The sequence below is a fragment of the Argentina silus genome (assembly GCF_951799395.1).
Source record: "Argentina silus genome assembly, chromosome: 19".
Taxonomy (NCBI): domain Eukaryota; kingdom Metazoa; phylum Chordata; class Actinopteri; order Argentiniformes; family Argentinidae; genus Argentina; species Argentina silus.
In genome coordinates, this window is record NC_139673.1 from 16257500 (window position 1) to 16269488 (window position 11989).

At 41.7% G+C, this 11989-nt stretch overlaps 1 protein-coding gene across 1 annotated transcript; it reads left to right on the plus strand.

Moving 5' to 3' along the window:
* Nucleotides 1-7468: 7468 nt before the first annotated feature.
* On the plus strand, nucleotides 7469-11776 carry LOC310819867 (olfactory receptor 10J4-like; the record flags this gene model as incomplete). The annotated part of the gene is made up of 2 exons (XM_083691276.1): nucleotides 7469-7583; nucleotides 10929-11776. 2 exons carry the CDS (start codon nucleotides 7469-7471, stop codon nucleotides 11774-11776), a joined length of 963 nt encoding a protein of 320 aa, XP_083547402.1.
* Nucleotides 11777-11989: the final 213 nt, after the last annotated feature.

Consider the following 11989-nt stretch of genomic DNA (forward strand, 5'->3'; position numbering starts at 1 on the left):
AAATTATTTTTCAGGCTAGCAGGTTATCTCTCTCTCTCTGAGAGTCTCATCTCCCAGAGAAAATATATAGACTTGCAATGGAATTTGACCTTGAAGGCTGCAGGTCGAAGGCCCCCCTTTCACTAGCATCTGATGTTATATCTCTGCGTTGTGTACTGGGTACAGCCTGGTACCACTAGGTGAAAGGTGAGAGGCACATATAACATGGTACAATTCTAACAATACTCATCATTGCATACTTTTTGAAAAGCCTGATTGGACAAGCAATCTGATTTAAACTGTAAAACAAAATGTCCTACCATTTTTTAACTCACAGACCAGATGGACGCACAGAAAAGCAATATAGAAAGTATATTTTACATTCGCAGAGTAGTATATTAGGAACAATTTCAGATAATTTCCAAATTTCCCATAGTTTCCCCAAATTACCGGTAAGCTACTATGGTTTGGGAAAGTTTGTGAATTTTGCAACCCTAGACCTAACCCTCAACCCCACACACCATTCCTAACCTTAACCTCACACGTCAGTCTTAGACGAGGATATAATGGCTACTCTACCTCTGGGAGACTTCAAACTTAATTGGTCTAAGGAGAGTTGCCAACCAAGGGGTACTTTTATATTTGCTTGTGTCTGGTTGGTCTCACAGGGTAGTGTAAGCCAAACTGCTCTCCAGGGAATGACGAAAGACTGTGGAATAATGACCTAATGACCAGATAAACATGTTTACTTTGTTGGCCATCTGTCGCAAAGCGGAATGGGCTATCATATAACTCTACAATTGTTTGCCTTAATCAAACACAAATCATCCATAAAAGCTGTTATCATAAAATAACTTTTCCAACACCTGTGTTCATTAGGAATGTTTTCTGTTAAACACCCATTAAAACATCATCATTGGCTTTGTACCAGGTTTAGATTGATGAGAATATTGACAAACCGTCAGCCTTCAGAAGACATCATCAGACATGCTATTCTTAGGAGAGAGGCCTGTGTGCACTGACTGTCCTTGACCCAAGTTGGCCCACCAGAGGGTTAGGTGAAACCCTGGTTTTAGACTGCAGAACTGGCCAACCAGTTAGTGGAGTGTATTTGGGAGTGGACTGGGACTAATTACATTTATTGCTATAATGTTATATCACTTCTGCTGCACTTGGGATTGCTTGAATACATGTGTTTTATGTGTTTGCAAGCAATTTAACTATTTGAACTATTTGAAAATAAACAATTTGAATTTGTCTAAATGTGTCTTATAACACAGTAAAACTAGTTACATTCTCTGTTCTCTCATCAATATGTAAGAGTAACCATGTTGTTCATACACGTATGTGTGCAGGGATGTTGGGGAGGCTCATATCAGAATGAATACTGGATGGGAATGGACCAAAGGATCAGAGAAGGCATGGGTTCAAACCTCATTGCTTTGTGCAAAAAGTATGGTCCTCATCCCTGACTGACCATTGGCTCTGGTTTTGGCTGTGGTTGCACCTGGTCTTAAACAAAGTGACAGTGATTGTTCCATTTGAAAAATTCAAACTCTTGTTTAAATCTTATTACTGACTCGAAGTTGCCATTAGGGAAAACAGTTGGGTATGAATATATACCAGGCAGGGCATGAATATTTGTCAATAAGCTATTATGTTCCATTCCTTGACAAGACTGAGCTGCTCTTCCTCCCAGCATGCCCTCTCCAAGACTTCTCCATCACAGTAGAGAACTCTACTGTGACCTCCTCCCATGCAGCCAAGAACCTTGGGATGATCCTTGACAACCGCCTATCCTGTGTAGCGAACATCACAGCGACAGCACGCTCCTGTAGATTATTCCTCTACAACATCAGAAGGATACGTCCATTCCTCACCAGAAAAGCAGCACAACTTTTGGTCCAAGCACTTGTAATCTCTCGCCTTGAGTACTGCAATGCACTCTTGGCCGGACTCCCCGCCTCCTCCATCAGGCCTCTGCAGCTCATCCAGAACACTGCCGCTCGTTTGGTGTTCATTCTCCCCAAATTCTCCCATGTCACGCCCCTCCCTTGCACCCTCCCGGTAGCAGCTCGCATCAAATTCAAGACCCTGGTGCTTGCCTACCGGGCGGCAAAAGGGAACAGCCCCTCCCTACTTGCAAGCAATGGTTAGCCCCCAAAGCCCTGCAAGATCACTCTGCTCGTCCACCTCGGCTGCCCACCTGGCACCGTCGCCTCTACGTGGATGCAGTGGCCATGCTACTCGGTCACGGCTCTTCACTGTCCTGGCGCCCCGCTGGTGGAATGAGCTTCCCACAACGGTCAGGACTGCAGAGTCACTTCCGATCTTCCGCCGTAGATTGAAAACCCATCTCTTGAAACAACATCTTAACAGTCCCTCCTAAAGACTGCTTCACCCTCACTACCCCCCCTATATTAACCCTAAACCCGAGACCTCTTCTTCCCTGCTACCCCCCTGTACAAGTTCTCTCCTGCTAATAAAATATATTAAAAAAAATAAAAAATAAAGTGCCTACTGGCATTACGACTGCCAATGGCCCCTGGTTTGAGCATTGATTACTTTGTCTTATGATGACTGTTGGATAGATGATTCACTTACTTAAACAAATGTATTGTTGTACGTTGCTTTGGATAAAGGCGTCTGCTAAATGCCATAAATGTAAAAAATGTAAATGTAATTATTTATTTAATTTTTAGGGTGGTCTTGATTGGACAGCCTGATGGGCAGGTCTGACACCCTTGAGTTTAAGGGTTAGGATTGTTAAAATAATGAACTATAACATTTCCTGCGAGCCAAATCTTGTTTCAATCACCTTTTACACAAGTGTTTTGTTTATAGCCTTTTCGTAGCCTTTAATAGCAATGCTAGTGCAAGTCAATGTGCTCCAAACTATTACTCATGAAGTTAGTCTTTAAAACCCTATGTAATGTAAGCGGGCGAACCAAGAGAATTGCCCTGAGTCCTGAAGCTGAACGCAAGCAACTCCATTTTTTTATTTATTAGAATCTAACAACCTTTGTAAAAGTGTCATTTTTCCAGTGGGATGAATAGAATTTTAACTGCAGTGATCTAAAGACAATGAGTGCTCCTAGTTGTGTGCTGCAGACAATCAGTGACTTGCCGGCAATGTGATGTTAAAGGGGCGTGTCACCTCATTGTTGTGATGGGCCAACCAGGGAGGGAGATACAGACCTCCAAGTCAAGTAGGCAAATACAAGGAACCCTTTCACAAAGAGACAATCGTTTTCTCCACTGTGTTTAGAAGCGCACAATGACTTGGGCAATATGCAAATCATGCTGGTGCCAGCTTCACAGCCCAGACACAACACCCAAGACAAGGGCACGTTTTTAGACATTTTTAGAGTTCCTTTGTCCCACCTACCATCAACCCCTCAGTTAAAACTACAGTTTTTGTAGATTGGTGGAACGTGATGCAATGAAGATGTTCTCTGGTAAATACAAGCCACATTAGCATCCTAACGTGTCAATGAAAGTAAGGGAAGCACTGACCTCAATAGTGGATGATGATAACATTGTAATCAAACCAGCCAACAAGGGTGGATGCCACCTCAGTGACATCAACCTTCAAGGTGTCCATGGTTACCCTGATGAAGATGGACCCTGATGGTCCTCAGAATCATAAAAACATCAAGTGGATGAAATCAAAAGACAGTATCAAGCACAGAAAGTGTTGAGCACCACAAACGTATAACATTGAGATGCAATGATGCGCAGCAATTAACAGCCTGCATAAAGGCAGCAAGAAATGCATGATACGAGCCTGTGATAAAACAGAAATGCTTCTAGCAGGTGGTGGCTGGCTACTGATTACGTAGTAAATGTAGAATGACCTGCTCTTGATTATCATCCATGATGAGTCGCAGATGTGCTCTGTGATCTAGAAACTAGCACAGAACCATGAGGTAGTTTCTTGACATCTCTTGGTCAACCCTGAAACCATGATGGACTCACTGTAAACACATAGTTTACAAGGTAGACTATTCCCATGTACCTAGATGATGAGGACATCTGGCCTTGTATGAGTGCTGATGAGCTTAGAGTCATGAATCTCTAATGGGCTGTTGCATTTAGAAGACTGCCCTATAATACAGATGAGAAGGGCAGCGGAGAGGTTGCTGTGATATATCGGTAATAGTGAATAGTTGAGGTCACATAACTCTAGAATGGCCCCCGTCTGATCCAGGATGCAAGTAAATCGTCTCTACACTGAAAAAGGTGCAGGGAGACACCGGGAAGGTTACTCTGTTAAAGCAGGTACCTGGGCAATTACCGCAGACACTTAGTCTTAGTCTTCTGCTCCAGGATGCAAAAGTAATTTTGTCCCTGCACTGACTGGGAGGGTTTTACGGATATACATAGGTCACATAGTTGTTTGGATGGTTCTGTTTTTTTGGGGTTTGATAATTATGGGCTCCCTGCTTATGTTATTTTGTATTTTATGTTGTTTAAACTTCATGGGGGACCCTAGAACACGGTGTGTTGCTGGCCTTATGTTGGGATACTTCATTGTGGATGGTGGCAGCACACCACTCACCATGATGCGGTGCTCTTTCAGGTCTGGCCCCAGGACTTTGGTTTGGGGTACTGGTGGCTAAACACCAGTGTTCTGGAGGGGAATGATTTCTGCTCCCGCATGCCAGCTTCTTCTGGGGACTTAAGGGGCTTTGGCCGCTGTGTGGGGGTTTGTTACAGTGGTGGGAGGTGGTGAAGAGAGGACCAGGAGTTTTGCAGTGGGGTACTGTAGGAGGAGGGTGAGGGTGTCTCATAGATTAAATTGCGGCTTACGGTACAGAGACGTTACAGTGCTGTGACGGTGTTGGTATAGTTTGCCTGTCATTGTGTTCCCATTGTATCTCTCCTTGTTGTATTTAATATGCTTTATGTGCTTTCAGTGGCCGGACTTCGTCCAGATTATGCAGAAATCACAATGCGTCCTCGTCCATCGCACAAGGTGGTCAACCAGATCCGAACACAATGCGTCTTTTGGGCATCCAGAACTGTCATTTAAAAGCAAGCTCCATGTTCAGATGACCCAGCTCATATGTATTTGTCAAGTGTAAACATGGCCAGTGTAAAAAGGCTCACAATAAAGGAAAGACTTATGCATGTGGGTGCCAATAACCACTACCAGGCTGGTAGCACTTCCTATTACACCATGGAATAAAGGGGTAATAACATGGTAGAAATAAGGTACAGTAGGTGAGAGATTAATAGGTTCATGGTTGAGTGACAGTAGCATGGCAGTACTGCCATGGCATTCATATATTTTATTTTAGGAATTTCATCTCTGCAAAACAACCACCAGGGTTATTTTATCAAATAAAAGCTGAGAATATTTACTTTAACCTCACAGTAATTGTTTGATTTCAAATCCAAACTTTTGGAGTGTAGAGCACTGTATATCTTCCCACTAAACAATAAACATCAAAGACTGTATCAAATGGGAGAAAACCTTTTTGGCAAACCATATAAACAGAACAATAGCAAGGTATTTACAGTCAGTGTTATCAAGAGGCAACAATATCGGAATAAATAGACCCTAAATAAATAAACTGAAAACACAGAAAAGGGAGGCAGGACGTCCTGTGTCCACGCAACTGTGACAAAGTTCTCCGGGCTGTGAAAGTAGAATCACAGTCGGATCAAACATCACTGTAATTGTATCAGTCACATGTAAACATATGTAAATAGTAAAACAGTGGTCAAGACTTTAGTTCCCATGCACATGAGCACATGCTCAAACCAGCTCAACTTTGGTCAGTCTCTACACCGGTGGGGTAAAAAGTGTAGTAGCTATAGTGCTCTTTCCATGGTGATGTCCTGATTATCCCTTTATTTCAGTGTTATTATCGTCTTATTCCAGGGTAACACACCACATACTTATTAAAGGGGCAATCTGTAATTGGACTTTTAAATTCATCATACAGTATATAGCCATTGATTACTGAAGAATATAACTTTCTAAATTCCTCATGAGCTTAATTCAACAGTCTGACCCCATCAGAACCCAAAATATAAGCTTGTTTTATGCAATGCAATTGTAAACAAACACTGTATATCTTCAAAACATGGTTACAACTATAATTGTGATTTCACGGATGGACAGTCCTTGTATCCATAGCCCTGTCTATTGGTTACATTTCAGCTGTTCAGCAAAAATGTGCAGAGGAACCTGCTTTGTTGTTGTTTGAATTACAAATTGCACCTAAAAAATAAAAAAAAATCCAGATTCTCCATAATTTCAGTGTTACTATAGTCTTATTCCAGGGTAACACACCACATACTTATAATAGTGGGGCTAGAGGCCACATTTTGAAGGAATTGTGCCTTTTGTGATAAGAGCACCACATTTGACACAGTGCAAGGGCAGGTGTTAACTGGTGGCCATATTCAAAATGGACGCAAGCCATGGCTTTGTGGTCTAGACCACACTTATTTTGAATGGCCATACCTGAATAATGTTTGTAGGAGACTAGAGAACACAAACATATGACAAACGTGTAACAGGTATGTGTGTCAACTAATGTATAATGTGACAACAAAGTACACTAACAACTGTCAAAATCACATATGTTTGCAGTTAGTTCATCCCTAGTTTAATGAAGTTTCATATTTTACAAGAAGAGAATTATTATTCTTTGTATCTCCTGATTAAATTGATATGCAACATGACTCCTCAAGGGCAGCCAATGGTGGTAAGGAACAGAAGGAGATGGATTGGAGAAAGGGGGAGGGGATAGGATCGAGGGGGCAGGTGGTTGGCGGTTTGGATGTGACCAGTTTTAGAAAATCACAAGGGGAGAAGGGGGAAAGACCTGATAAACCAGAGACCGAGTGTTGTGCAGTGGGTTTGGGAGGAGAGGTAGCAGTGTTGGCAAGAGGTTGAGAGAAAGAGCTGCTAATGTCATCAACCTTCTTTTCAAGGTAGGTGACAAAGTCATCCGCAGACTGGGAGGAGGGAGGAGAGGGAAGAGGTGGGTTGAGGAGTGAGGAAAATGTGGAGAACAGTTTCCTTGGGTCAGAAGCAGAGGATTGAATTTTGGAATGTAAGTAAGAAGCTTTAGCAGCTGATGCAGATGAGGTGTAGTTGAGGAGGAGAGAGAGAGATAAGGTATTAGGTCATCAGGGAGGCCAGTTTTTCTCCATTTCCTCTCAGCTGCCCAGAGCCCTATTCTAAGAGCATCAGGGTTTCAGGCAGCCAAGGAGCCCATGGAGAGGATTGTGCTGGCTTTGAGGTCAGTGGACAGAGAGAGTCGAAGGATGAGGAAAGAGTCGACAGGAGGGTGAATGAGGCTGCATCAGTGTGTAGAAGGGAGAAGGATTCAACAGAGGGTATGGAGGATAAGACAGAGGAAGAGAGAGTGGCAATGGAGAGGGTACACAGGTTGCGACGAGAGGATACAGTGTGGGTAGACACTGACTGGGAAGGGGTGGATTTGAGGGGAAGAGAGAAGGATACAAAATGAGGATCAGAAACTGGAAAAGGGGTAACAGTAAGATTGGAGGTGTGGGAGGATCTGGTGAAGGCATGGTAGAGCTGATTGCCTGCCTTATGAGTCAGAGGAGACTGGGAAAGGGTAAGGCCGAAGGAAGAGAGACGGTCAAGTACTCCTTATGAGTGAAGCTTCTCTGACTGGATGTTGAAGTCACCCAGTAGTGTCCTCAGGGAAGAAACTGAGAAGGACATCCATCTCATCTAAGAAGTGGCCAAGATGACCTGGTGGATGATAGATAACGACAATGTGAGGTTTGACAGGGGAGGTGACAGAAACAGCATGGAATTTGAAGGTGGATATGGACAGGTGTGACAGGGGAAGGACATTATTTGACCACTTAGGTGAGATGAGGAGTCCTGTGCCTCCATCTCGACCAGTGAGTCTAGGTGAATAAGAAAAGGAGTAGGCATCAGAGAGGGCTGCCGGGGTAGCTGTGTTTTCCGGTCTAATCCATGTCTCTTTGAGGGCAAGGAAGTGGAGGGACATGAAGCAGGTGTAAGTTGAGATAGCCTCTTCTTTCTGGACTGCTGACTGGCAGTTCCAAAGTCCTCCTGTGACAGTGAGGTTGTGGTCAGTTGAGCATGCAGGGTAGATTAGATTGGAATGGTTACGAGGGGAGGTGTAGCGGCAATGTGTCCTTCTGAGGGATGAAATAACAGGAATGGGGAGAAAGCACACTGTGATATTTGCCGGTATAGAGGTTTTTGGGTGATACAAGATGTAGGTAGCGCTCAATACACACAGAGTAGTGCAAAAAGAATCAAATAGAATAAAAATACTTTGTAGTTTGGCCTTCCTGTCAGGCCTTCCATGATGGACTCCATAGATTAACTCCTTCGTCTTTGTGTCAGGAGGCTGTCACAGAGGCTGTCGCTCTATGATCGTCAAGATAGAAACGCAGATTCTGTAATTGCTGATGACTAGCAGGGTAGCAACCCCTCCCACCAAACGATCAGTTACTGACCAGACAGGTTTCACCACTGAATTCCAAATGTATTTAGTTCTAGTCCAAGGTGAACAGGAGTTAAATACCTTGCAGAATAGTTTCAGGCCCTCCCACTGGAGAATGACAGCAATTGGCTTCAGACAGATAGCTTTCAACAGAAACTAGGTCCTAGAGCTTTAGGCAGGATAGCCACAGCAGAACACAACAAAACAACCAGCAACACACTGATATTAAACAACATTAACTTACTTAGTCTAGAGGACAGGCTTCACCACTCAATTCCAAATGTATTTAAAAATGACAACCATTATTGACAACTAATTTGGCCATGTCCCTCTTCAATGTCCTCCACAGCAGAGGCGTGTCTTTTTTCCATATAGCCGACTGGAGGTTGGGGGTGGTAGCTATGGGCAGTGCTAAATAGATAGACATAGTATATAAACCTACAGTAAATACAAATATGAGATTAAACATTCAAACATGCCCCCGGAATATCAACAATTCAGAAAAAGCCGCCAGCCTTGGTGCCAAACCTGAGATTTGTTGACATAGGTCAGTTTTCTCTATGACAACAGTAGCAAACAATCACTAGTAGGCTAAAACCTGATTTTCGTTAAAACAGGGAACAAATACAACTATGTAATTTTATCTTGTTTTGTGCACACATTTTTTATCATAATTGGCATACATTGCCTATTTGGGAGGAGTGCACCGGCATACAAAAATGCAACCCTGGTTTTGGACACGCTCTGCTGTATCCCCCTCCCGTTCTCTCACACTCGTTGTAATGGAAAATATTAGCCTCCCTCATCAATCATACATCAGCCATAACTTTGACTTAAGTCTCTGAATAGAGACGCGCCAAAAGTGAGATTTGTTTCGCTCGGATCTCTGTTGTAATTACACAGGTCTGTTTGTTTTTGTTGCAAGCTGATGTAGACATTTGCAATCGCTTGCTAGATCATGACTGTGTGAGTGAGGCCTCCCTCCCTCCCTATACTTCAACTGCTCTGCTTTGATTGTTAATCTGAAACGATCAAGCAAGTGATTGTGAACGTCTACATCAGATTGCTTATTATGAAGTACAACCTTCAAAAAAGTATTTTACACACATCACGTGTCCAATACAATATATGCACGAATCGGAAAACATGATTTGTCAGCATTATTTGAAAACATAAATAAGACTGTAAATAAAGAAATGATCACCACACAAACCTGTCAGTGATTTTTTGATTGATACAAGTGGCGAGTGCGGGTGTCTTCGGCTGAATAAATTCACCGGTTATCCAATGAAGGCAAAATTGAAGATAAGGTTAAGGTATACAAGCTAGACCAACCTTTTTTTAGCTTACCAAGGCTATGGCCCAAAACACAGCGCAGACACATACTGTATGGCGCAACAACCATTCTCTGTTCAAACACCTATTAAACCCCTGCCAACTGTAAGTAATAACTCAGTAATTAACCTTCATCATGCCTGTCTTATTACAGAGGTGTTACCATGCAATTCAATAAGTTATTACATAGAAATATGGAATTAATTGTTACTGTATTACTGTACCATGTTATAACCCATTTATTCGTGCTGGAATAGGAAATGCTACCCATAAGAAAATGCTAGAATTCTCCAGTAGGTCCTCGTCACCGAAGTCACAAAGGAGAGGATGAGCAGGATAAAAGACATTCACTTCATCACAAAGCAGTGTGGCAACAACACAAGCAGGTAATCTGAACATATCCTGAATGGTCTGAAGGCTACTTTGTGTGTATGTATGGTGCTAATGTATTTCTAATACAGAGTACAGGTTTTACATAATAGGTTTTCACTTTTTTCACATTTCTGTCATGTTATTTTTGAGTGCATTGTCATTATTTACAAATGGGTTTAGATTATAATATTCTTTAAAAAGAATTACAGCAGTTTTAAGGGGCTTTCTGGGATTGGTACATCCGTTTAATGACATATAGCCATTGATTTTTTTTAAATATACTTCATAAATGCTTCACAAGCTTAGTTCAACTGTCTTACCCCATCAGAACCCAAACTATAAACTTGTTTTACTCAATTGTTTGTAAACAATGTAATTGTTTAAACAATGCTTTTTCTTTAAATCCCAGATTGCCTCTTTAATTAGGGTGTTTGTTGTACCCTGAAATGCAACGTAAATGTGTTTGTTTAATCTAACAATATAAATCTTATATCAATTCACAAGACCTTCATGGTGGCCAATTATACTGGAAGTTAGTGAAATATAGTAAATATTAAGGGCACAACTTTGATGAGCTGAACAATCATCTGCTACTGGAGCAGGCCTATTTTGCAGCCTTGCATTGACCAGTGTTTTCTCTTGAATGATTTCCCAGCTCAGCACCACTCCTGTCTCACATGGAAAATGGAACTTCTCCATTCTATTTCTACCTCACCATGTTTGAGGACCAGGGATTCTCAAGATACATTTTTTTCATTTTGTCACTAGTTCTGTATGCTGCCATTATAGCTTCCAATGTTGTTATATTATTGGTCGTATTTTTAGAAAGATCACTGCATGAGCCTATGTATTTTTTTATTTCATGTCTGTTAATCAATTCTCTCTATGGCTCTGCTGGTTTCTTCCCGAGATTCATGATGGATCTCCTCTCTGACACTCACTTGATATCCCGCCCTGCCTGTTTCATACAAATATATATCATATATACTTACGCATCATATGAATTCACTATTTTAAGCATTTTAGCTTATGACAGATATGTTGCAATATGTAAGCCATTACATTACCACAGCATAATGAATTCAAAGGCAGTTTGTCTCTTAATATCCTTTTCCTGGACCTATCCCATTTTCTCTGTTGGATATTGTCTGCTCTCATCCAATAGGCTACCATTGTGTGGTAATCGATTAGCAAGAGTATTCTGCTCAAACTGGTCAGTGGTGAAGCTCTCATGTGTTGACACTACATTGAAAAATATTGCAGGACTGTTTGTGAGTGCAACTACAATCTTTCTACCCTTGGGTTTTGTTTTATATACCTACTTAAGAATTATACTTGTTTGTCAGAAAAGCTCCTCAGAGTTCAGAGGCAGAGCATTACAAACATGTTTACCTCATATTGTTACACTTGTTAACTATTCAATAACCATGTTTTGTGAAATTACTCTAAGTCGTTATGAAGCTGATCAACTGAACCCATTTGTAGCTGTGCTTTTATCAATTGAATTCTTAGTTATTCCACCGATTTTTAATCCTCTTGTTTATGGCCTAAATCTACCACAAATCAGAAGACTAGTTTTTAAGTTTTTACAGTCACCCAAATGGTGTCATTACTAGCTTTGTTTTACCACTGTCACCTGCAACTGTCAAGTATCATTACAACATACAATGCTTTCACTGTGTACACACTACACGATATTCGCCACAAATTCCTTTGTTGGGGCACCATAAGAATGCATTTGATGGGCTCTGCAATGATCGGTGACCTCCCGAACAATATGAAAACATGATATTTTTACATTGATTGTGCCCAATGAGCATTTCACTGAT